The sequence below is a fragment of the Myxocyprinus asiaticus genome, chromosome 1, assembly GCF_019703515.2.
Source record: "Myxocyprinus asiaticus isolate MX2 ecotype Aquarium Trade chromosome 1, UBuf_Myxa_2, whole genome shotgun sequence".
Classification (NCBI taxonomy): Eukaryota; Metazoa; Chordata; class Actinopteri; order Cypriniformes; family Catostomidae; genus Myxocyprinus; species Myxocyprinus asiaticus.
The window spans coordinates 64,545,043-64,572,814 of NC_059344.1; the positions used below are offsets into that span (position 1 = coordinate 64,545,043).

At 42.8% G+C, this 27,772-nt stretch overlaps 1 protein-coding gene across 1 annotated transcript in view; it reads right to left on the minus strand.

Moving 5' to 3' along the window:
- Positions 1-213: 213 nt before the first annotated feature.
- The window catches only part of LOC127427255 (tyrosine-protein kinase Lyn-like), a 29,776-nt gene continuing 2,217 nt past the window's right edge, over positions 214-27,772 (minus strand). The window contains exons 2-13 of the mRNA XM_051674778.1: positions 17,505-17,614; positions 17,289-17,334; positions 17,063-17,168; positions 15,700-15,798; positions 14,860-14,963; positions 14,593-14,742; positions 14,319-14,471; positions 5,161-5,343; positions 4,971-5,047; positions 3,940-4,093; positions 2,048-2,179; positions 214-1,761 (exon numbers count right to left, since the gene is read on the minus strand). Coding sequence (XP_051530738.1) covers positions 1,562-1,761; positions 2,048-2,179; positions 3,940-4,093; positions 4,971-5,047; positions 5,161-5,343; positions 14,319-14,471; positions 14,593-14,742; positions 14,860-14,963; positions 15,700-15,798; positions 17,063-17,168; positions 17,289-17,334; positions 17,505-17,609 — 1,509 coding nt within the window. The 5' untranslated portion in view covers positions 17,610-17,614 and the 3' untranslated portion in view covers positions 214-1,561. The remainder of the gene's footprint in view (positions 1,762-2,047; positions 2,180-3,939; positions 4,094-4,970; positions 5,048-5,160; positions 5,344-14,318; positions 14,472-14,592; positions 14,743-14,859; positions 14,964-15,699; positions 15,799-17,062; positions 17,169-17,288; positions 17,335-17,504; positions 17,615-27,772) is intronic.

Genomic DNA, 27,772 nt, shown 5'->3' on the forward strand with positions numbered 1-27,772 from the left:
AATTGGGTTGTGTAGTACAGCCATAAGATGCAAACATTATACATGATTTGTGTAACTAAAATTGCTTAACTTTTGTGTAAATTTATATCCAATATTATAACTTGAAAGTGCCCTCAGTAATTTCTCTCTTTACAGTTATTTTTGAACACCATTTATGAAATCGTGAGTACTCGCATGAGATGAAGACTCCAGTCAAATCAATAACCGTATAAAAGCTGTTTTATTCTACATGGAGAGGGTCCCCTCATGGGGGCTGCCATGTTAGGGTCACATGACTCAATCTTGGGCTGAGTCCACACTAATACATTTTTTGTTTGAAAATGTTTACAGAGCTGGAATAGGTTTCTAAAAATCTGTGTTCAGCAGATGAAAGTCATGCACATCTGGGATGGCATGAGGGTGAATAAATGATGGGAGAATTTTCATTTTTGGTTGAACTATCCCTTTATGTTTTGAAATGCTGTGTATTTTAACATTTATGGACTGTTTTGTTCACTTCCATTATAAGTGCTTTAACCACTTTTTTTTATATATAAAGGAAGGACAAGTTGAAATATTTTGTGGTAATCAACAATTATACCACAAATGCTGTCAATTAAGCTTAACTTGTATTAAACCTCGAACACTGGTTAAGGAAAAAAAAAACAAAAAAAAACATGACTCGTGACTTCTGTCCTCACCATCAAAATGTTACTCTTGCACCGTATTCAACTTGTTCTTTAGTATTCCTTTTCCCAAGGCAAACTTGTAGGGTTAAAATGAAATTGTCTTTTGTTCTTCTGAAGTCATATGATAGCTTTGTGCAAGACCGACATGCCAAATTGAGATCTTTTAGAGCTGCAGTGGAGGGGACAATTTTCCGCAAATAACTTCGGTCTGTTCCTTACCCAAATCTATTGTATCGCTTCAGAAGACCTGCAAAGTAGGGCATGAGTCTGTTTCAACAGTGTCTTTTTCTTTGCAATTGTTCCCATAAGGCCTGCACACCTGAGTCTTCTCTTTACTGTTGTACATGAAACTGGTGTTGAGCGGGTAGAATTCAATGAAGCTGTCAGCTGAGGACATGTGAGGTGTCTATTTCTCAAATAGACACTTGTACATTGGTTAGTGGCTCAAAGATATATAATAGTATTATGCTAGTATATGTATAATTAGGTCTCTCATAATTATTGTCTTAACACATGCAATTAATTAAATGTGGATAGTGATAATTTTTAGTTGAGTTATCGCACATATTAAATTTGACACTATAATTTACATTCTGTTCTGTTTTCTAAAAACTGATCAAAGGAACTGAAAAACCAAGTCCCTATATATTTATACTTAAATTAGTCACACTGTAGGACAACGAAAATTAACTAGTGAAAGCAAAAAAGGTGATTAAAAATTGTTGGTGAACAGTTACAGTGCCTCAGATATACTCTTTCCTTTATACATTCATATACATTTAAACCTAAAATATTGAATAAAAATAGTCAATGGACATATTGTGTGTCAAGTACTCAAGTACATGTTCATTAAGGGCTCCTTTAACTGTCCTGTTGGCATGGGAGTTATTGTCTTATTGTTGTTGGTACTGGCCCTCAGTGGCCGTGTTATAATCCTCCAGGACACTCTGCGTGTATTCAAATGTGGGTCTCTCCTCGGGTTTGGCCTTCCAGCACATCTTCATGATGTCATAGAGCTCTTGAGGGCAGTTCTCAGGACACTGCATCCGATATCCCTGCCGAACTTTCACCATCACCTCACTATTGCTCAGGCCTGGAGAAGAGAGACAGAAAGTGACTGAAAAACTGATGATGTCTTCAGCTGCTGATTTCACCTATTACATCTACACAAAGGTCTTGATTTTTCAGTCTTGACGGATCTTGTTTTTGCCACAAGGTGGCAGCAAAGGAGGTCCATTTGGCATCTACTATGAGTATTTATAGCTGAAGTTACTTTGTAAGATCAAGTTATGGGAATTGAGAGAAGTTGTTTGTGCAAACCATATCACATTACCGTATTTAAATACTGAGTGAAGAAGTGTGTAATATGCTCTACTCACCTGCATAGGGGACTTTGCCGTAGGTGACAATTTCATATATAAGAACACCAAAAGACCACATGTCGGATTTAATGGTAAAGGAACCGTAATTAATGGCTTCAGGGGCCGTCCATTTTATGGGGAATTTAGCTCCTAAATGACATGGAGACAAGCAATATGATACAAGTATAGATAGACAGACAGAAAGATAGATAGACAGACAGACAGACAGACAGATGATAGATAGATAGACAGACAGACAGAAAGATAGATGATAGACAGACAGAAAGATAGATAGGCAGGCAGACAGACAGATAGATAGACACAGACAGAAAGAAAGATAGATAGATAGGCAGGCAGACAGACAGACAGACAGACAGATAGATAGACACAGACAGAAAGATAGATGATAGATACAGACAGACAGACAGAAAGATAGATGATAGACAGACAAACAGACAAAGATAGATAGGCAAACAGACAGATAGATAGATAGACAGACAGATAGATAGATTTGCAGACAGATAGATAGACAGACAGATAGATAGATTTGCAGACAGATAGATAGACAGACAGACAGACAGATAGATAGACAGACAGAAAGATATATGATAGACAGACATACAGACAAACAGACAGAAAGATAGATAGACAGATAGATAGATAGGCAGACAGACAGACAGATAGACAGACGGATAGATAGATTGGCAGACAGATAGATAGACAGACAGACAGATAGATAGATTGGCAGACAGACAGACAGACAGACAGACAGACAGATAGATAGATTGGCAGACAGACAGACAAACAGATAGATAGATTGGCAGACAGATAGATAGATTGGCAGACAGATAGACAGACAGACAGATAGATAGATTGGCAGACAGACAGACAAACAGACAGACAGATAGATAGATTGGCAGACAGATAGACAGACAGACAGATAGATAGATTGGCAGACAGACAGACAGACAGACAGGTAGATAGATTGGCAGACAGATAGACAGACAGACAGATAGATAGATTGGCAGACAGACAGACAGACAAACAGATAGATAGATTGGCAGACAGATAGACAGACAGATAGACAGACAGACAGATAGATAGATTGGCAGACAGATAGACAGACAGACAAACAGACAGATAGATAGATAGATTGGCAGACAGATAGACAGAGACAAACAGACAGACAGATAGATAGATTGGCAGACAGATAGACAGACAGAGAGACAGACAGATAGATAGACAGACAGACAGACAGATAGATAGATTGGCAGACAGATAGACAGACAGACAGACAAACAGACAGACAGATAGATAGATTGGCAGACAGACAGACAGACAGACAGATAGATAGATTGGCAGACAGACAGACAAACAGATAGATAGATTGGCAGACAGATAGACAGACAGACAGATAGATAGATTGGCAGACAGACAGACAAACAGACAGACAGATAGATAGATTGGCAGACAGATAGACAGACAGACAGACAGATAGATTGGCAGACAGACAGACAGACAGACAGACAGACAGGTAGATAGATTGGCAGACAGATAGACAGACAGACAGATAGATAGATTGGCAGACAGACAGACAGACAAACAGATAGATAGATTGGCAGACAGATAGACAGACAGATAGACAGACAGACAGATAGATAGATTGGCAGACAGATAGACAGACAGACAAACAGACAGATAGATAGATAGATTGGCAGACAGATAGACAGAGACAAACAGACAGACAGATAGATAGATTGGCAGACAGATAGACAGACAGAGAGACAGACAGATAGATAGACAGACAGACAGACAGATAGATAGATTGGCAGACAGATAGACAGACAGACAGACAAACAGACAGACAGATAGATAGATAGATAGATACAGTAGATAGATAGTGTGTATACCTTCTCTCGCTGAGTACTCGTTGTCTTCGATGACTCTGGCTAGGCCAAAGTCTGCAATTTTACACAGCAGACTTTCACTTACAAGTACATTAGCGGCACGCAGATCTCTGTGGATGAAGTTCTTCTTTTCAAGATATGCCATGCCCTCTGCTATCTATCACAAACACACAATTCATGCATCACATTTTCTCAGTTCTCTTATGTTAAACAGTTTTCCATCCTTCTGAAAATACATCTATAAATATCATGTCTGTAAGTAGCTCAATATATTTAAAAATAAAAGTTTAATAAAAATACATTTTTAGCCCAAGTTCTGAAAATTGCAGTACGTTTTTGTAGTACAGTGAGCACATTCCAAAAATGACCTCTTTAAACACATCAGTGCAACAATTCAATTGGTTTTTATTTTTTTTCTAATGCGTGTGTGTACTTACTTAGCTATAGTTTGGGGACACATTTTTCTCTTCAAGAAAAATCTTTAAAAGGTTAGGATTAGTCTTAAGCAGTCTTGGGTAAGTTTCCACAAAAAAACAGAATTAGTTCTCTTAAATTGTAGTAAGATTACTTTACTGATTACTTCATCGAAAAACTAAGCACATTACTAATTAATTTATTAATTTCTAAAACACTTTATACTCAACAAATTCAAAGTAAGTCTATATTTCCTCTTTGTTCATTGTCGCACACCCTTCAGCTGCCAAAGAAATGCAAACAAACATAGGAATTCATATTTTAAATGTATTATACGTAAATAATATTATTTTAGAAATATTTGTGACACAAGTACTTAAAAGTTATTACCTTAATTGAAAGTCAAATGTAAAGTGTAAAGTGTTGCTGTACTTTTTGACTAAAAAGTCATTAGATTACAGTAATTTGTAATCAGATTATACTCTACACTGTAATTATATTTAGCTTCATATAAAACATAAAAACTCAAATGACTATGGAATGTCCTCATTTAGATAGCTAAGTAAATGTGTGTGTGTGTGTGTGTGTGTGTGTGAGAGAGAGAGAGAGAGCATTTTTACTTGGGCACAAAAATCGATGAGTTTAGGAAGCTGTAGTTTTCTGCCGGCTAGGCTCTTCAGGAAATCCAATAGACTGCCTAACATGAGAAAGAAAGATTTAATGAGGAATGTTAGTATGAGTGTGTGTAAAGTCACAGGTTTGTTTTTGAATAAGAGGAAGAGACCTATTGCTAGCATTTTGTGTGTGTACCGTTAGCCATATACTCTGTGATGATGTAGATTGGTGGGGTTTTGGTCACTACAGCATAGAGACGAACAAGCCGCTTGTGCTGAAGGGTTTTCATGAGGTTTGCTTCCTGGAGAAATGCTTCCACTGTCATACTGCCGGGCTTCAGTGTTTTCACTGCTACTTTAGTCTTGTTTTTATAGTACGCTGAGAGACAGAGAGAGAAAAGAGCTGTTAATTTGACATAATAACTTTAACTTAACAGTGACGATAACTTGCATGTACATTATAAATAAGCTGAGTGAAAATCTAAAATGCTATTTGAGAACCAATTTTGGATATTTTTACAGTTGAAAAAATTTGATAAAATGGACAAACATTGATAACACTGTGTAACAAATGTTTTTTTTTTTTTCCTGGGTAAGAAGTGTTATTTCCTAATTGCTTATGCCTCAAAAGTATAGAAAATGGCTATTATTCCCCCAAACTTTGCTTTTGTGACCAGGACAGTGATATTTTGAAATGTACCTATTTCCAATGAGAAAACGGGCGAATTTGTGTCTTTTCGTTCACATAAAGTCAGAAAAAACCAACATATGAATCCAAATGAACATGGATAATCCATATTTATACTAAAGAAATATTCAAAGCCGTGCTGGTCCATAATGGTAACAAGTACCCGTCTCTTCCCCTGGCTCACTCGGTGCACCTCAAAGAGGATCACAACAGCATCAAGACCTTGCTGGACACCTTGAAGTATGATGAGTACGGCTGGGAGGTCATAGGAGACTTCAAAATGGTGGCATTCCTGATGGGTCTCCAAGGCGGTTTTACCAAGTTTCCTGCTATCTTTGCCTTTGGGACAGCAGGGACACCAAGGTGCACTACCACAGGCGGGACTGGCCACAGCGGACTGAGTTCTATGTGGGGAGGAACAACGTCAAGTAGGAGCCACTGGTGGACCCCCGGAAGGTGCTGATGCCACCACTGCACATCAAATTGGGCCTTATGAAACAATTTGTCAGAACTCTAGATAAGGAGTCGGCAGCCTTCAAGTACCTTCAAGACTTCTTCCCTAAGCTGTCTGAGGCAAAGGTCAAAGCCGGTGTCTTCGTCGGACCACAGATAAAGAAGGATTTTAGATTCATATGTTGTTTTTTTCTGACTTTATGTGAACGAAAAGACAAATTCCATTTTCTCATTGGAAATAGGTACATTTCCAAATATCACTGTCCTGGTCACAAAAGCAAAGTTTGTGGGGAATAATAGCCATTTTCTATACTTTTGAGGCATAAGCAATTAGGAAATAACACTTACTACCCAGGAACAAAAATTGTGTTACATAGTGTAATTTAATTAAAAAAATTAAAGTATATAGTAATAATTTTTTTCATTTTTTTATTTGCAGATCAATATTATTTTCATGACAATTATCGGTAAACACATGTTGGCTACAACCTGGTCTCTTCATGTCACTATACCTACATTGTTGAAAAATTATTTTTATGTGGCTCGTTGTACATATTGCGCCAGTTTCCTAAAATGAACACTAGAGGTGCTACAACAACAATTACCTTTATTCCACACAAATCTCAAGTTAAACGGCATATTATCAGTTCAAAAACACATACTTTCTGACCAGTTCCTCAAACAACGCTATCTTATGACATCTAAACACTTTTATTATAGTGCATGACTAAATTTTAACTTTTGCATTCATTACCATTTTCAAGCTTGTTCGAGTGTGATCAAATTGCACAGTAGCTCAACTGAAAGAGCATTGCATTTGCAATGCAAAGGACTGGGGTACGAGTCCTGAGCCAAAAGTGTCATATTGTGCATTCAGGTCCTCCTGGGAAGCTCGTACTTATGAGGTCAGAAACCGTAAATATGATGTGATGTACGTTCAAGTGATTTTAATCGGAAAGAACAGACCTGTTCTGCAGTTTCATATTTCTTTCTCTCTTTTTCTCTTACTAGCGAAGGCAGGAAGATTTTTTTAGTATCAATGCAACAAAATAAAGAGCAAAGCCATGCATTAGGTGTATAATTAATGCTTTATCTATCTATTTTATCAAACTAGTGCAGCCAAATATAATGAAGGGAAATGTAGTTCTGTTTCAAATGCTTGTCGCTGCATAAACCAGCTAAATGAGTCATATTTCATAGTTATATTTCAAATTTTATCGTTATTCTTCATTGAAAGTACAAAAAATGCATACAAACTAAACTGCAGTCAAAATCCTCAAGTAAAATAAAATAATTAATAGATAGAAATAATTAATTAAACCAATAACAATTTGCTTCCGCCATGATTCATTAATCGACATGCCCCCCCAACTCGGAAAGTTGGGGCTCAAAGAAAACCTAGAGTTCCCTTTCGATTCAGTTCACTTGACATTGCTGTAAGCACTATGGGGAAGTGTCCTTCACACGACCTTGTTGAAACCCTTATACAATCATGCCAGTCCTCTGATTGGCAATGGTGTCTGAGCCCCGCCCCATTAGGCACGCAGTAGGCCTATATAAGTGGGCGCTCAGTCACCATTTCTTCAGAATTATCTTCCTTCAAGACTGCAAACTTCGTCTTCGTCTTGGAACCCTTTCTGCTTCACCGTCAATATACACTTACAGCAAGACGCGAACAGGATGACACGTCGCCTGTGCTCAGGGCCTGCACCGAGAGGCTTTCTGTTCCCCTGTGTTTTCCGGTGAAGAATTCTCCACATCGGTTTAGCTGGAAGAATTAGAGGAAGATCTCGTGCTGGTGCAAGCCCTGCAAGCCCCCCGAATGTCCGATCTAATGTTCTCGCCTGTGCAATATGTGTGTGATGAGCTCCAGCCTTCTATTGGAGCGCACAACCTCATTATGTCTGGCATCTCTGATGATGGGGATGATGCTGTGTCACTTGCAGCTTCAGGCAAGTGGTTCACGGAGGATGTTGCTGCCCCTTCCCCCAGCGAGGGTGAAAAACATGCACACAGCACGGACAAGGAACTTCTTCCCATCCTTGCAAGGGCGGTTGAAGAGCACGGTCTTGAGTGGTCCACTCCAGAAGAGCCAGAAAAGTCTCCCCTGGATGAATGGTTTTTGCAAACCGGCCTCCGTCAACAGACTGTGGTCCGGAGGAGCACACCATTCTTCCCTGAGGTCCATGTGTAAGTAAATAAGTAAAATGTATTTCGAAAGCACACTCAAACACAGCAAAGCTGACTGAAGTGCTGAACAGAAAAATCTACAATACAGTAAAATAAAACAAATACATTAAAATACATACAATAAAATGTGACAAGACAATCTCAATTGATATTGCAAAAAAAAGCTAGAGAATGAAAGTGCGTTTTTAGTGTGCCTGCATTTAAAAATAGACAGTGATGAAGCTTGTCTAATGTCAAGTGGTAGCTGAATCCATAGCCTAGGGGCAACAACTGCAAAGGCTCTATCACCCTTATGTATAAAACGTGACCGGGGAATATGCAATAATAGTTTGTCAGCAGATCTTAAAGACCTAGTAGGTAACAAAGACCTGGCATGCACCCTACTTTTCACGCACTCAGGTCAGAGATGCAACCATCCTCACTAAAGTGGACCACGCTGTGGAAAAAGACAACTCAATGCTTCCCCCAGTGGAACAGGTGGTCGCAGCTCACCTCTGCCATAATACTGCCATGGGATGGAAATCCCACCCCGCCCACCCCTCCAAGACTTGTCAACTGACGTCTGCATTGGCTGGAAGAGCTTATACATCAGCGGGCCAAGCTGGTTCAGCAATCCACAACATGTCGGTGCTCCCGGTTTTTCAACCATGCCCTACTGAGCCGTCTGTGAAGCCACGCAAACCGTGGCCCAAGCGTAAGCACCCACGTCTGAGCGCATAAAATGCGCTGATGGAAAAACCCTGGCCGGGCAGCAGAAACGTTCCTGACATGCTCAGCCCTGTGAAGAGGAGCCCAGAGCTTGCCGTTATTCACGGTCCAGAGTCAAAGAAGGCTCGATTTGAGGCACACAGTGTTTCTCCCCTCTTCCCCAATACTGGGAATGGGACATTGTTCAAAATGTTGCTTTTGTGTGTATTACTCAAACAGAGGTTGTTCTCACAAAAGAGAAAAAAGTGCCCGTTGTACAAACACGGGACGCTCACACAATCTCAGAAAAAGGGCCATTCCCCCTTCTCGTATCATACATCCCACACACTATGCTCAACCCTATGGTGAGCGGCGCTCTATCTCCTATAGCATGCGAATCAATAAGCCCGCTGTCCAGCTGCGTGAACACGTGGTGAGCTCTCATGGGTGAGTCAGACTCGGTGTTAAAAACGATCGAGCATGGTTAAACGATTCCATTTGTACGCCTGTCACCTCACTTCACTGGCGTTTTGCAATCTGTGGTCTGACCACAGGATGCACCTGTGTTGCGCGCAGATATTCACAGTCGCCTCGCAAAAAACGCAATAGAGACTGTCCCAGACTGTGACACATTAATGGGCATGACACAACGCCTCCTCCAATAGAGTGGGCGTCATCTCCTCTCATTGCGTGCGACATATGTCCTGGGCCATCTGAATTTCGGGGCAGATCTGTTGTCATACCAGGGAGTATTACCAGGGAATGGAGACTTCATCCTCAGACAGTGATGAGGATTTGGGAAATATTCAGTAAAGCGGAAGTCAACCTCCTTTGTTCTGTCATCAGCAAAGTCCGAGAGGACATGGAAGTCCAAGAGGACATGGAAACAGTTCTGTTAATTCCGCCGAAATGGCCCAATCAGTCCTGGTTTCCGGTGATGATAGAAAAACTAGATGGCCCTCCATGGGAAATGCTGCTGAGGAGAGACCTTCTCTTTCAAGCACAAGGCACGATTTGGCATCCCCAGCCAGAGCAGTGGAACCTACATGTGTGGCCCCTGAACGGAGCACATCGGATGAGCCAGAATTGGCTCAGTAAGTGATGACTGATGAATACCATTTTACAGGCCAGAGTACCATCCATGAGACTCCTTTATGCACTTTAATGGCATGTGTTTACAAATTGGTGCTCTTCACATGGTAAAGACCCGGTGAATTGCCCCATAGCTAAGATTTTGACATTTCTTCAAGAGCGGCTGGATGCTGGTCTTACCCCTTCAATGCTCAAGGTTTATGTAACAACTATCTCAGAATACCACGCCCTGGAGGCTGGCTCATCAAGATGCAAATATAATCTAGTCATAAAGTTCCTTAGGGAAGTGAGGTGTTTAAACACCCCTCACCCCTCTATGGTGCTGACTTGGGACTTAAATCTGGTGCTGAAGGCACCCACCAACTCCCTGTTCGAGCCATTGGAATTTGTCGATCTGCGGGTGCTTTCATTAAAGACTGCACTCCTATTGGCTTTGGCCTCATTTAAACAGGTGGGTGACATGCATGCACTGTTGACTGACAGCTCATGCCTGGAGTTTGGTCCAGATCTGTCAAAATACACCATTAAACCTAGAAAAGGCTACGTGCCTAAGGTTTTATCAATGCCCTTCAGGGCTCAGGTGGTTCGTTTGCAAGCCTTCTTTCCTCCACCATTTAATTCTGATGAAGAGCAATCTATGCATATGTTATGCCCGGTGAGGGCATGGCAAACTTTCCAGTGCATCCAGAAAGTATTCTCAGCGCTTCACTTTTTCCACATTTTGTTATGTTACAGCCTTATTCCAAAGTGGATTAAATTAATTATTTTCCTCAAAATTCGACAAATAATACCCCATAATGACAATGTGAAAGAAGTTTGTTTGAAATCTTTGCAAATGTATTAAAAATAAAAAACGAAAAAAATCACATGTACATAAGTATTCACAGCCTTTGCCATGACACTCAAAATTGAGCTCAGGTGCATCCTGTTTCCACTGATCATCCTTGAGATGTTTCTACAACTTGATTGGAGTCCACCTGTGGTAAATTCAGTTGATTGGACATGATTTGGAAAGGCACACACCTGTCTATATAAGGTCCCACAGTTAACAGTGCATGTCAGAGCACAAACCAAGCCATGAAGTCCAAGGAATTGTCTGTAGACCTCCGAGACAGGATTGTATCAAGGCACAGATCTGGGGAAGGGTACAGAAAAATGTATGCAGCATTGAAGGTCCCAATGAGCAAAGTGGCCTCCATCATCTGTAAATGGATGAAGTTTGGAACCACCAGGACTCTTCCTAGAGCTGGCCGCCTGGCCAAACTGAGTGATCGGGGGAGAAGGACCTTAGTCAGGGAGGTGACCAAGAACCCGATGGTCACTCTGACAGAGCTCCAGCGTTTCTCTGTGGAGAGAGGAGAACCTTCCAGAAGAACAACCATCACTGCAGCACTCCACCAATCAGGCCTGTATGGTAGAGTGGCCAGGCGGAAGCCACTCCTCAGTAAAAGGCACATGACAGCCTGTCTGGAGTTTGCCAGAAGGCACGTGAAGGACTCTCAGACCATGAGAAACAAAGATTGAACTCATTGGCCTGAATGGCAAGCGTCATGCCTGGAGGAAACCAGGCACTGCTCATCACCTGGCCGATACCATCCCTACAGTGAAGCATGGTGGTGGCAGCATCATGCTGTGGGGATATTTTTCAGCAGCAGGAACTGGCAGACTAGTCAGGATCGGGGGAAAGATGAATGCAGCAATGTACAGGGACATCCTTGATGAAAACCTGCTCCAGAGCGCTCTGGACCTTAGACTGGGGCGAAGGTTCATCTTCCAACAGGACAACGACCCTAAGCACACAGCCAAGATAACAAAGGAGTGGCTACGGGACAACTCTGTGAATGTCCATGAGTGGCCCAACCAGAGCCCAAACTTGAACCTGATTGAACATCTCTGGAAAGATCTGAAAATGGCTGTGCACCAATGCTCCCCATCCAACCTGATGGAGCTTGAGAGGTCCTGCAAAGAAGAATGGGAGAAACTGCCCAAAAATAGGTGTGCCAAGCTTGTAGCATCATACTCAAATACTTGAGCCTGTAACTGGCGCCAAAGGTGCTTCAACAAAGTATTGAGCAAAGGCTGTGAATATTTATGTACATGTGATTTTTTTTTTCCCCGTTTTTTATTTTTAATAAATTTGCAAAGATTTCAAACAAACCTCTTTCACGTTGTCATTATGGGGTATTGTTTGCAGAATTTTGAGGAAAATAATGAATTTTATCAATTTTGGAATAAGGCTGTAACATAACAAAATGTGGAAAAAGTGAAGTGCTTTGAATACTTTCCGGATGTACTGTACATATGTTGAGCGGACCCATCAGTTTAGGCTGTCGGATCAGCTCTTTATTTGTTATGGAGGACGCACAAAAGGAATGTCCGTCTCCAAACAAGTCTCACTCGCTGGATTGTTGATGCGATCGCCCTCACTTACGAATCACAGGCCACAAATTGCCCTATTGGTGTCAAAGCGCATTCAACCAGAGGCATGGCCTTTTCATGGGCGTGGACAAATGGTGTGTCCTTACAGGACATATGTTTGGCAGCAGGATGGTCCTCACAATACACATTTGCGAGGTTTTACTACTCTACTGTGCGCCTAAAGGGTTGGGGCTCAGTCACCATTACCAATGTATTGGCATGATTGTATAAGAGTTTCAACAAGGTCGTGTATAAAGGACACTCCCCCATAGTGCTTACGGCGATGTCTCGTTCCCTTCATCTCAGGGAACCGAGGTTACATGTGTAAACGGAGATGTTTCCCTCTTGTAATTGGGACTCTGTGGTGGCATTCATGTCTGCTCAACTCGTAAAAACTTTAATTCTGACATGACTTGAAAGCACCAATAGAAGCACCACAAAATTACGTGGTTGCTTTAGCAATTGCGTTTTTCATCTAATATTTGCTTTTTATAACACTGTCGGTTAGCTTTAGGTTTAAATTTGTTTTTATAAAACTCGATTAACCTTAAAAATCTCATCTGTAAAGGGATAGTTTACCCAAAAAAGAAAATTCTCTTATCATTTACTCACTCTCATGCCATCTCAGATGTGTATGAATGACTTTCTTCAGCAGAACACAAATGAAGATTTTTAGAAGAATATCTCAGCTCTGTAAGTTCATACAATGCAAGTGAATGGTGATCAGACATATGTAGCTCCAAAAATCACATATAGGAAACATAAAAGTAATCCATATGGCTCCAGTGATTAAATCCATGTCTTCTGAAGCAATATAATAGGTGTGGGTGAGAACTGAACAGTATTTAAATCCTTTTTACACTAAATCTTCACTTTCACTTTCACTTTCAGATGTGAAAGTGAAACTAAACAGGCACCATGTGTGACTTTCAGATGTAAAAGTGAAAGTGGAGATTTGGAGTAAAAAAAGGTCTTACATTTTTATCTGTTTCTCACCCACACCTATCATATCACTTCTGAAGATATGGATTAAACCACTGGAGTCTTATGGATTACTTCTGTGATTCCTTTATGTGATTTTTGGAAGTACAAATGTCTGATCACCATTCACTTGCATTGTATGGACCTAGAGAGCTGAGATATTCTTCTAAAAATCTTCATTTGTATTCTGCAGAAGAAAGAAAGTCATACATATCTGGGATGGCATGAGGGTGAGTAAATGATTCAAGAATTAAAATTTTTGGGTGAACTATCTCTATATGTATCCCTATATGTATCCCTATCCCTATATAGGGCTTTTAGCGCCACATAATGGATATTTCACCTCGGAAATGCTGCGATACCTGTAATGAACCATGCAATATCATTTTGCTAAAATTTCGCCACAGTTATGTCATATTCATGAGATCAGGCTGACATTCCCCCCTCAAATTTTGATTACTGTAATGCAGAAGCATTTACTTTTTTACTTGTTTTACTTTTCAGTTAGTTTGTAATGCTCATTATTCTTTTTTTAAATGTATTTATTTTATTACATGATGTTTTTTTATTTAAATCAGCATACTGTAAATTAAAGCACTACAACAAATAGCAGGATTTAAAAAAATACTTTATCATTTAATTAATAAAAAAGTCACAAAATTGTAATGAACCTTAAAAACAGGCTTTATTTCCTGAAACAAAATATGTCTTATTTCTTTTTTTTAAATTCAGTTTTCGTAAGAGTCATCCCGTCGCATCCTTCTTTCTTCTTGTTCTCTTGTTCTTTCTTGTTCTTGTACATACAAAGATGAAACAAGCATGTACACAAACTAACACTGGCTCACCCATCCAGACCTCTCCAAACTGTCCAGCCCCAAGTTTCTTTATCATACGCAGCGCGTCTTTTCTGATCTCCCAGGCGTCCTGATCCCACGAGGTGGCGACTTGAGGCTTTACACATGCTTTATCCAAACGTCTACAAAGGCCGTCAGCATTCTCTGCAGAGACACAAACATCCATCCATGTATAAATACAACAAACACAGTTTTTCCTCTTAGTATAACATCGGCAGGTTTGCAATGGTGCAATGATGTAAGTGAAATCAAAAGCTTAGTTTACTCTGGTAGTGTTTGATGAGATCTTCTAAATTTCTGAAGGTGATTCGAGGAGAAATGTAGAATCCTCCATTATCAAGTCTGCGGATCTTATAGTGCTTGATCTGATCTGAACCATCAGGACTCGTGTCTCTCACTGACATGGAGAAATTTTCTGAAACATACAACCGACAGGACATATTTGACTACTATCAGATGTTACATAACAATAGACTTTTTTTCAGTGGTTTGGGAAAGAAAATGTTGGTGTTTGTATTTGAATATGGCAAACCTGGAGTCGTCTCACTCTCCCGAATGAGGAAGGCTCCTGCTTTGTTTGAGGGGGCCAGCAGTTGTCTTTCAGCATCCCTTCTGCTAATGTTCTTAAAAAACCATCTACACAATCAAAAGAAATGCAAAACATTGAGTTTGTGTGTGTTTGTGTTATGTCAATGTGAAGGTATTTTTGGGCGTTTATTCAGCTTTGGGTGCTTTTGTGTCCCAGGGGCTGATTCTTATTAAAACGAACAGATTATTATTATTTACTTTTTCATGTATTTTTGTTACATGAAGGTCACATTAAAAGAAAACTACCAGGTCTTCATTATTTATTTTTGGTACTTTTCAAATGCCTTTCATGCATTTCACTGTTTTAGCCTTGGCCCACACCCAGACTTTCAATATTCATTTATGAAAATCCATTATAAAACTACAAATAATTGCATGTTTGAAACTATGATATTCTAAACAAAGAGTAAAGTAAACTTAAACCGTTTGAATATTTAATGTGTGAAAAGGATTTTAGCATTTCCTAACATACTGCAGTTTTGCCAAATAATGCAAAAAATGTGAAATTATTATGGCAGATTCTATTTGCAGCCTGGTGCATATAGTGACAGGTATTATTTGCACCCCAACCCTGGTGGAAATAATGGTAGATACTAATTGCACCCTGATGCACAGTGTCAGATGCTATTTACACCCAGTAAAAATAGTGGAAAAACATTATAACAAGACTTTATTTTCTAGAAGTCCACCGTGCTAAAAGTGCCCAAAGTTGAAGAATCACCCAAGTTTGACATTTAAGTCTATTACGTATGTGTCTATTTAAGTAATTTATATTAAGTCTCACTCATTTGTGTCCATGCTGCCAGCTGATCCGACATAGTTTGAAGGTATAAGACCCTCACGTCCTGAGGACAAAGATTTGGCTGTCCACCAATCACCATCCCTAAAAAAGAAATAAAATAATGAGAAAATGTCTAAGAGAAATGTTCTCTCTCTCTTTTTTTTTTTTTTTTTTTTAGGCATTAGGAGTGTATTTCATATTAAGTGTATTGCATGCAGTTATTCTAATGATCATTTCCACAATAGAACCAACTTTCTTTCAAAAGTTAAACAATAAAAGCTTTCACGGCAATGCTATCAAGGCTTGCATTAACTTGTTGCTTTTTTGCCCTTTTTTTACTTTTTATATAGCAGACCTGCAAGGAAAAAAAAAAAAAACCGCAATCACCAAATGTAGAATGAAGCTTCAATGTATTAAAACAAGGCTGTAAAAAATATCCATACAATTATTAACTGAAAAAGAATACGTTTCAAGAAGTCCCTGTGTAACCCATCACATTTAATTATATTTATGGGAATAGTTATGTTTATTTTTATTTTTAATATAAGTCATCATGTGGCCTTTTCTAGTTACTATGGTGATAACAACACATTTTAAAGTGAAAAGCAGATTTTTATAGTTCCAGTAAGTTAATAATATAAACGGCAATGAACCGTAAAATATACAGGCATCAAAATTACATCCCATAAAGCCTGAAACATGATCATCAAATTTTTATGGTAAATTTCTGGCATCAACAGCTGCCAGTGTTTTACCATTAATTTAACAGAAGTTTATTATTATTATTATTTTATTTATTTTTTTTATTTTTTTTTAACAGTTATTTTGTATCTGAAGTGTATTGAGAACCCTATTTTTCATGCTGAGCTTTGAAAAGTTTTTACAGGAATATTAAAAAGATAAGCTTAATCGAAAGCAAATGTGGCATAATGTTGATTACCACAAAAATAATTTAAATCACAATTACTGTAAGACATTTGCAATGTTAGTGAATGGGGGCCAATCCGTTAACATTAAAATTGGACATAACTTCATACAGATATATTCACACTAAAATTACACACATATGGCTTTAGCACAGTAGAATCATGTTAACATGATATAATGGTTACATCTTGATGCTATACTTTTGAAACAATGTGTATCTTAGCATTTAAGAACTGGCCCTATTAACTCTCATTGTACGTGCCTTACTATAAACCCTCCTTTTTTAATAAGCAAGGGACGAGTCCCTTTTGTGGTAATCAACATTATGCCACAGATAATATTGATTGAGCTTAAAACATTTAATTTATATTGAACCCAGACTGTCCTTTGAAGCTTTTAGAATCTAGGAGATTTGTGCTGGTAAGTGTGTTATACTCACGCTTTTAGTATTTTGAGCCTCTCTCCCTTCTTGAAGCCCAAATCTGCCTTTTTCAAAGGCTCATAAGAAAACAGGGCGACAACAATTTGCTCCTGAGCCATGCAAGCTGCATTTACATATTCACATCACAACACAAACAGGTTGGCGACCATTAAAAGGAGGCAAGGCAAATGAAAAGTGAAGTATTTTTGAATGCATATTTGTGTGTTTATGTGTAACATGATACCATCCACATTTTGTAGAATCTGTCCAGGAAGCAGGGATGCAGATCTCTAGAGATATAGTATTAAAAACATCACATGCAAATTTGGACTTTATGTACTTTTCATACAGCATCAAATTATTTGAATACACATTTTATTATTTGAATAATGTAGCAGCAAATCATCTGCATCTCGACTAGCATCATCTGTTGATTTAGTTGTTGCAAATGTTCTCTCACCTCTGTCATTGACGGGTCGCTGCTGTAGCGGTTGGTTTTAGGTGTCTGTGTATTCTTTTTCTCCAAGGCTTTACCATTATTTGCCCTAGAACCCGCACAACCCATCCCACCTGGGAAAAAAACAGTCCTTTAGTAGGCTCCGTGAAAAATCACATGTATAGGGGAGAATGGGGTTAGTGTCAAAACTTTTTACTCCAGTGAATATTTCTCATGGTGTTTATTCATGAAAGTCTACTTCTGTCTTGTCTACAACAACAACATCAACAACAACAACAAGCTATTAATTATTTTCACTGTTAATGCCCAGGACAAAAAAAAGAAAAATGTTTGAACACTCATTGACCTAGCAGGGTATGCTGTCACATTACATGGGGTAATTTGTGATGGCCATGAAGTTTTGGTATTTTCGTGCAAGCATGAACAAGTCTAGGCGCAAGTAGGTTTGGTGAAATTGCACGTGCAAAGCGCTAATGGGCTGGGTTAAGTGCAATTTAATTCTGAGGTACTTCTCCGGCTATATACCATCTAAATCCTATTATATTGTCCATTCACTGTCAAGCAACAGCAATATAAACAAAGACAGCACAAAAAGCCGGTAGTGTAAATGGGCTGTATGCAATGAATTAGAAGAATAGAAATATGGACTTGCGTTATTTTGTGCATCAACTGCATCCTTGAATGTCAGGCATATTTTTATGACAGTGACACGCTCCTTTTATACACATGGAAGACGTGTTTTCTTCAGGATTTGGACGTACAGTTCGGCTCTGTTAAATTAGAATCATTTTCATCTACTGACACACAAATCATGGCTAGTATTAACAGTGATTGTATCGGCATGCACTTCACTTCTACCTGTCGATTTTGAAAAATTTAATTCATTTTTCAAAACTTGAAAAAATGTCACCAAAAATATTTCTAAATTCAATGTAAAAATAAAAAGAAACGAAAATATAATAAAAATAACGAAGTGATCTAAAAAATCATACCAAATCCAAACATTTTACCCTCTCCAACTTCTTCCATCTGCCCCTTTTGCAGTGATATAAAGTCACTCTACGACAACAGGTGGAAAAATACCAATACAAATAAGATTGTAAATACAATTGTAAATATAACATCAAAATAATTGAAAAATAAATCATGACCTCCAGAAAGTTTAACGAAAATCTCATACATTTTTGTTTCATAAAACAAATCAAATCAAATCAAATCACTTTTATTGTCACACAGCCATATGCACAAGTGCAACTGGTGTGTGAAATTCTTGGGTGCAGTTCCGATCAACATAGCAGTCGTGACAGTGATGAGACATATACCAATTTACAATAAACATCAAATTAACACAACACAATTTAAAGTCTAATATAAACATAATTACACACAACAATATACAAATAATAACATACACTGTACAGTATACAATACACACAATATAGATACACATTATTCAATAAAAAAAAGTATATATAGTAGTATATATAGAATGTACAGTAGGTTGTATTGTACTGTATTGACATTCAGGCTGTCGGCTGATAGTAAGTTGTTAAGAGAGAACATAATATAATAATAATATAATTTATGACAGTGAGATGTAAGAGTAAGGGTAATAAAGTGCAGTGCTGATGTATTTTGATCGTGGGAGATCAAGAGTTCAAAAGTCTGATTGCTTGGGGGAAGAAGCTATCATGGAGTCGGCTGGTGCGGGTCCTGATGCTGCGATACCGCCTGCCTGATGGTAGCAGTGAGAGCAGCCCATGGCTCGGGTGGCTGGAGTCTCTGATGATCCTCCGAGCTTTTTTCACACACCGCCTTGTATATATTTCCTGGAGGGAGGGAAGCTCACCTCCGATGATGTGTCTGGCAGTTCGCACCACCCTTTGGAGTGCTTTTGCGGTTGTGGGCTGTGCTATTGCTGTACCAGGCGGAGATGCAGCCAGTCAGGATGCTCTCTACAGTGCAGGTGTAGAACCGTGTGAGGATGTGGCAGTTCATTCCAAACTTCCTCAGCTGTCTCAGGAAGAAGAGGCGCTGATGAGCCTTCTTCACAACGACTTCAGTGTGGATGGACCATGTGAGTTCCTCAGTGATGTGGACACCCAGGAACTTGAAGCTGCTGACACTCTCCACTGGTGCTCCATTGATGGTGATGGGACTGTGTTCTCTGTCTTTTCTTCTGAAGTCCACCACAAGCTCCTTTGTCTTACTGACATTGAGGGAGAGGTTGTGCTCCTGACACCAGTGTGTCAGAGTGTGCACCTCCTCTCTGTAGGCTGTTTCATCATTGTCAGTGATCAGACCTACCACCGTCGTGTCATCAGCAAACTTAATGATGGCATTGGAGCTATGTGTTGCCACACAGTCATGTGTGTACAAGGAATACAAGAGTGGGCTGAGAACACAGCCCTGTTGGGCTCCAGTGTTGAGGGTCAGTGATGAGGAGATGTTGCTGCCTATTCTAACCACCTGGCATCTGCTTGACAGGAAGTCCAGGATCCAGCTGCACAGCAAGCTGTTTAAGCCCAGAGCCCGAAGTTTGTCATCTAGCTTGGAGGGCACTATGGTGTTGAATGCTGAGCTGTAGTCTACAAACAGCATTCTCACATAAGTGTTCTTTTTTCCAGGTGGGAGAGAGCATTATGTATTGTAGATGCAATGGCATCATCAGTGGAGCGGTTGTTGCGGTAAGCAAACTGCAATGGGTCTAGAAAGAGAGGCAGCACAGAGCAGATGTAATTTCTGATTAGTCTCTCAAAGCATTTGCTGATGATGGGGGTTGGAGCAACAGGACGCCAGTCATTTAAGCAAGTTATTTTTGATTGCTTTGGAACAGCCACAATGGTGGATGTGGGTACTACAGACAAAGAGAGGGAAAGGTTGAAAATGTCTGTAAAAACACCAGCCAGCTGGTTCGCGCACGCTCTGATGACATGGCCCGGAATGCCGTCTGGGCCCGCGGCTTTGCGGATATTCACCCGTCGGAAGGATTGGGTTACATCCGCTACAGAGTCGGAGAGTGAACTAAGCTCTGTAGCTTCGGCTGCGAGAGCTCTCTCCGCGAGGGCGGTGTTATTTCCCTCAAAACGAGCATAAAAAGTATTTAGCTCATCCAGGAGAGAGACAGCGGTGTTCATGGCAGAGTTTTTATTCCCTTTAAAGTCCGTGATGATGTTAATTCCCTGCCACATGCTTCTAGAATTGGTGGTGTTAAACTGTCCTTCAATCTTGTTCCTGTACTGGCGTTTTGCTGTTCTTTTTCGGAGGGCATAACTGGCTTGTTTATGCTCCTCCGCATTCCCGGAATTGAAAGCAGAGGTCTGCACATTAAGTGCCGCGCGAACATCGCTATTTATCCATGGCTTCTGGTTTGGATAGATCCGTGTTGTTCTGGTCGGAACTACGTCCTCCATGCACTTTTTGATGAAACACATTACACTATCAGCGTAAAGCTTGATGTCGTCATCAGAGGCGGACCGGCACATCTCCCAGTCCATGTGATCAAAACAGTCCTGTAGCGTAGAGTCTGATTGGTCCGACCAGCACTGGATCGTTCTGAGGGTGGGTGCTTCCTGTTTCAGTTTCTGCCTGTAAGCGGGCAGAAGCAGAATGGAAGAGTGGTCCGATTTGCCAAATGGTGGGCGGGAAAGGGATTTGTAGCCATCCCGGGAAGGTAGAGTAGCAATGGTCCAAAACCCGGTCCCCTCGTGTGTTGAAACTAATGTGCTGGTGGTATTTTGGTGCGACTGATTTGAAACTAGCTTTATTAAAGTCCCCAGTCACAATGAACGCGGCCTCAGGGTGCGCGGTTTCCTGCTTGCTTATAATCCCATACAGTTCCTTGAGTGCCCGGTCTGTGTTGGCTTGTGGGGGAATGTACACAGCTGTGATAATGACCGCTGTGAATTCACTCGGTAGCCAGAATGGTCGACACAGAAGCATGAGAAATTCCAGATCAGGAGAGCAGAAAGACTTGATAGAATGTACGTTCCTCTGATCACACCAGGATTTGTTGATCATAAAACATACACTACCACCTCTGCTTTTACCTGAGAGGTCTTTCGCTTTGTCCGCTCGGTGCACGGAGAACCCCGCGGGTTCAATGGCTGAGCCTGGAATCTCCGCAGACATCCAAGTTTCTGTTAGGCAGATAATGCAGCAATCCTCGTCTATCGTTGGAAAGAGATCCGCGCTTTCAGCTCGCAGAGCTTGTTATCCAGAGACTGAACATTTGCCAGTAGAATACTGGGTAGCGGGGGTCGATTTGCGCTGCGTCTTACTCTGATGAGAACGCCGGCTCTGTTTCCCCTTTTCCTCCTGCGTTTCTGCGGCCGTGCTGCCCAGACAAAGGGCTCCGCTTGTGTGTTTGTAAACAGCAGGTCGGCATTGAGGAATTTGAAGTCCGGTTTACGGTGTGAAATTGCTGAACCAATGTACAAAAGTGTATGTCTGTCATAGACAATCAGGCAGACAACACTACAAAACACTACCATGTTGTGTCGGAGCTCGCAACGCAGCAGCCATACTCAGCGCCATTTTGAGTCCAGTTCAGCTACAACAGTGATTGTCAGGGACATAATTTGATGTTCCACTATCTTTTGACATAAGTTTGGACATTAACTTTTTTATTACCAACTGCAGGTGGAATCTCCAAACTGCAAATGCTGGAACTTAATATAAACTTTACATTGAAAACAAACCTGCTTTTGAAACATCTCAACGTAATGAAATATGAAATATTCAGGAAAAACATCATTCAATACACCCAGAGTTTGTGCGCATACACCCACATATAGCGCAAACACTCCCACCCACGGCTAATTGCACTTTGCGCTGGCATGAAAATTGGATTAGACAGAGTGCAGTCATCGCGCGTAGCGCTGTGCTTTGCTCACACGAAAATAGAGCACTAAGTATTAACTGAGGCTATAGGGAATAGCCTACCCATAATGTGCTTGAATTATTTAATTATGTTTCCTTGGTCAAAGGGAACTTATCAGGACATTTATATATTGTATGTTTTGTTGCAAATAATTGTTTTGTGTGATGTCATGCTGATCTGTGTCCCTCTTGACCCTGTTAGCATTATAAGTTTTCCTTATGCATTTGCGACTGAATTTCAGGCATCTATGAACTTCTGCGGAGAAACAAATTTATTTAATGATTGACCTAGAATCAGTTATAATCTTCATTATTTAAGCTATGAACTAAATTTGAGTCCATTCATCTAGAATTGTTAAGCATACAAAAAAACAACAACATCATTTAAATAGCAAATCTGAGTCTACTTACATCTAGTTACCTTAACTTAAATAGTTAAATTCATTCTATATGAACACCAAGTTAAGTGAACTTAATTACACAAGTTTTTTCTCAGTTAGTTGAGTAGAGTCAATTTATTAGGGTTTTCAGTGGACCCTTTCCTGAATATATGCCAGGGTGGTTTAATTGTGCTCACTTGTTTACCCAACAGCTACAGCAAAATACGATGATTTTGAATTTTTGTTTGAAGAATAACTCACACGAATTACGCTAATTTAGGGGGTTTTGTACTAGACTTTTAAACCACTGCTAGACAAAAACAAACAATTGTATCATTGAACCTTTGACTCAAAACCTTATAGTTACTGTGACAACATCCATGTGTGTCAACTTGCTCCAGTCTCCCATACTTATATACAGTGCATTATGTAGGGGAGATGGGAGTGTTGTGACACATTTTGTTTCAGTGTTTGTAAATCAGTGTTTTTGTGCTAAATGTCTCAAATTTTGATAGAATATTCCCATTTCCCTATCTGTCACTCACTCGACAGTTGTGTTGATGTAGTGACACTAGGGGTCACTCTTGGGAGCCCAAAACACCTCTGCTTTTTTGAAAAAAGGCCAATGAGAATTGGCGAGTGGAATTTACATGCCACTCCCCCAGACAAACAGGTATAAATGGAGCTGGTATGCAACCACTCATTCAGGATTTTCTCTTTGGAGCCGAGCGGTTCTATTCATTGAGCTGAATTCATCTGCCGAGTTCATTCACCTCTCTCTGCTGGATCTTACGGCGCATTTCAGTGGCTTCTCCCCCTCTGCATCTGTGGTTTGCAGAGAACGCCCCTGGGCGCTTCGGCAGAACATTGAAAAGAGTATATTCTAAAAGAGTATATTTTCTTTCTGAAAGAGCGGCACACACTGAACGTCTTTTTAAAGACGCATCTTTTTAAAGATGCCTTTCCGTTTGTGTGTTATTCCTGGCTGCGGTCGTTATCTCTCCGATTCCGACGGCCACGATCGCTGTTTTACGTGTCTGGGCACTGCCCATGTGGAGACATCATTCGTGGATAAGTCATGTCCTCATTGCAAGAACATGACCATGGCAACCCCAGCGGCTCCTCGCACCAGTCCTTCTACCTACGGGTTTGTAGCCGCGTCGGTTAGCACTGGGGGTGATTTGGGGACATCAATGGGACCACCTCCGCCGGGTTTCCCCCCACGGACCTCCCATTCCCCAGCACGCTCGCTTGCCCCGATCGGGCTCTCGCATGAGACCAGCGGCTCGTCTCAGCGCGGGTTCGACTTCTCATTCGGAACTCAAGAAGACAATGAGTTAACAAGCGCAGCATCGGAGAGTGGGCTCATCCAGTCTGACGCAGAGGTTTCGGCTCGGCTTCCTCCTTCGGGAACGGTCATCCAGCCTCACGCCGACACGGAAATGACGGACGTGCTTTCCCGGGCGGCCGCGAGCGTCGGGCTAGAGTGGAACCCTCCACTCTCCCCTGAACCCTCGTGGCTCAACGATCGGTTCCTGGGCACGGGGCACCGCCCATGGCCACGCCCCGCCCTGTTCCTTTCTTCCCGGAAGTGCATGAGGAGCTGACAAGATTGTGGGAGGCACCTTTTACTACCCGGTCCCAGTCTTTCAGCTCCCCCACTCTCGCTACCCTCAATGGCGGAGCAGCCAGGGGGTACTCGGTGATCCCCCAGGTGGACAAGGCGCTCGCGGTGCACTTGTGTCAGCAGAGCGCCACCACCTGGCGTGGGCGCCCGAGACTCCCATCCGGGGCCTGTAGATTTACATCGTCCCTGACGGCTAGAGCCTACGGTGCTGCTGGACAAGCTGCCTCCGCCCTGCACGCCATGGTTCTCCTGCAAGTACACCAAGCCAAGGTGCTAAAAGAACTGCACGAGGGTAGTTCTGACATGAGATTGATGCAGGAACTGCGCTCGGCGACCGACCTCGCTCTCCGGGCAACGAAGGTCACGGTGTGGACTCTCGGGCAGGCGATGTCCACCCTGGTGGTCCAGGAGCGCCACCTTTGGCTCAACTTGGTCGAGATGGGAGAAGCGGTCATGGCACGGTTCCTTGATGCCCCCATTTCCCAGGCTGGCCCGTTTGGCGATGCCGTCGAGGACTTTGCCCAGCAGTTCTCGGCAGTGAAGAAGCAGACGGATGTTTTACAACATATCCTACCCCGGCGCAGCTTAAGACCCTGCACCCTGTCTGCTCGTCACCAAGGGTGTCCTCCTGCAGCAACAACACCGGCTCTGCCGCTGCCCGCCCCCATGGCCCGTCTCTGGCGTGGAGCCCTACGCAGGAAGCAGTCGCCACCCGTCATGCAGTCAGCCGCTAAGAACCCGAGGAAGGCTTCGAAACGCCCCCGAGACGGGTGACACAGGGGCGAGGAGATCCACTACTCTGGGGCTGGTCGACAGACCACTCCATCCCCCGGTGGAGGGCCGGGAGGAGAATCTGTTGTCGCTGCATGCCCAGGAGGCTGCGGCACCCAAAAGCCTGACAAAAGAATGGTTCCCTTGACTCCTGGGTCACATATCCGGAGCGCATGGCCGTCATCATGACCACCATCCACCGTCCCATTTTGGCAGGTATGGCGCTCCAGCGGTGCACCCCCCGCCCAGCTGTGGCACAAACATGCCCACACGGGATTGGTTCCAGTGGACTATGGGGACGAGATTCCTCCTCCCCCCTCCTCGACCAATCTTATGGTGGGCGGCAGGAGCCAGGTAAGTGCTTCGATGTCCCTGGATTCAGCACGGCCACGGGGCTCGAGTCCCCTCGACGTGGCACCTCGAGCTCCGCCCTGCCACGAGGCCCCACCCACCGGTACGTCCGATGTGATTATTCCCTTGGTCTCCCTTGCCCGGAGTTTGGACGCGTGGCTTGTGCTTTCCAACCCGTCGCAATGGCTGATCCGGACCGTCCGACTCGGCTACGTGATTCAGTTCGCCAGGCGCCCGCCCAGGTTCAGCGGCATCCGCTTCACCTCAGTGAAGGACGAGAATGCCGCTACCTTGTGTGCAGAGATCGCTACCCTTCTGTGCAAGGGAGCAATAGAGCCTGTCCCTCCAGCCGAGATGAAAAAAGGGTTCTACAGCCCTTACGTCATCATACTGAAGAAAGGCGGTGGGTTGCGACCAGTCCTGGACCTGCAAGTACTGAACCGGGCTTTGCACAGACTCCCGTTCAAGATGCTGACGCAAAAACGCATTCTTGCAAGCGTCCAACATCTAGATTAGTTCACGGCGGTAGATCTGAAGGACGCGTAATTCCACGTCTCGGTGCTACCTCGACACAGACCCTTCCTGAGGTTTGCCTTCGAGGGCCAGGCGTACCAGTGCAAGGTCCTCCCCTTTGGCCTGTCCTTGTCCCCTCGCATCTTCACGAAGTTCACGGAGACAGCCCTTGCCCCACTAAGGGAAGTGGGCGTCCACATCCTCAACTATCTCGACGACTGGCTAATCCTAGCTCACTCTCGAGAGTTGCTGTTCGCACACAGGGACCTCATGCTCTGGCACCTCAGCCAACTGGGGCTTCAGGTCAGCTGGGAAAAGAGCAAGCTCTCCCCGGTTCAGAGCATCTCTTTTCTTGGTCTGGAGTTGGACTCAGTCTCGATGACAGCACACCTCACGAACGAGCATGCACAGTCGGTGCTGAACTGTCTGAAGGCATTCAGACAGAGAACAGCGGTTCCACTGAAACTTTTACTGCTCGCCTTGCGGAGGTTTCAGCTGTTGATCCAAGGCAAGCACGTGTTGGTCTGGATGGACAACACAGCGACGGTAGCTAACATCAACCGCCAAGGCGGTCTAAACTCCCATAGCATCTCACAACTCGCCCACCATCTCCTCCTCTGGAGTCAGCAGCGCCTCAAGTCGCTACGAGCCACTCACATCCCGGGCGACCTCAACACCGCAGCGGATGCGCTGTCACATCAGGTTACCCTCAGGGGAGAGTGGAGACTCCACCCTCAGGTGGTCCAGCTGATTTGGAGTTGATTCGGTCAAGCACAGGTAGACCTGTTTGCTTCCCGGGAATCCTCCCACTGCCCGCTCTGATATGCCCTGACCGAGGCACCCCTCGGTATAGATGCGCTGGCAGACAGCTGGCCCCCTGGACTATGCAATTACGCGTTTCCCCCAATGAGCCTACTCGTACAGACCCTGTGCAAGGTCATGGGAGGACGGAGAGCAGGTCCTCCTAGTAGCACCCTACTGGCCCACATGGTTCTCGGATCTCACGCTCCTTGCAACAGCCCCCCTCTTGCGAATTCCCCTGAGGAAGGACATTCTTTCTCAGGGACAGGGCACCATCTGGCACCCACGACCAGACCTCTGGAATCTCCAAGTCTGGCCCTTGGATGGGACGCGGAGGACTTAAGTGGCCTACCGCCCGCGGTGATAGACACGATCACTCAAGCTAGGGCTCCCTCTACGAGGCACCTGTATGCCTTGAAGTGCCGTCTGTTCGCTAAGTGGTGTTCTTCCCAATGGGAAGACCCCCAGAGATGCGCAGTCAGATTGGTGCTTTCCTTCCTGCAGGAGAGGTTGGAGGGGCGGCTGTCCCCCTCCACCTTGAAGGTGTATGTAGCCGCTATTTCGGCTCATCATGATGCAGTAGATGGTAAGTACTTGGGGAAGCACGACTTGATCATCAGGTTCCTGAGAGGTGCTAGGAGGTTGAACCCCTCTAGGCCACGCCTTGTCACCCCGTGGGACCTCTCTGTAGTCCTTCAGGGTCCATGGGGAGCTCCCTTTGAGCCCTTGTAGTCAGCTGAGCTTAAGGCACTCTCTTTCAAGACTGCCCTTCTGACTGCGCTCACTTCCATCAAGAGGGTAGGGGACCTGCAAGCGTTCTCTGTCAGCGAATCGTGCCCGGAGTTCAGTCCGGGTTACTCTCATGTAATCCTGAGATGCCCAAGGTTCCCATGACCCCTTTCAGGGATTAGGTGGTGAACCTGCAAGTGCTGCCTCAGGAGGAGGCA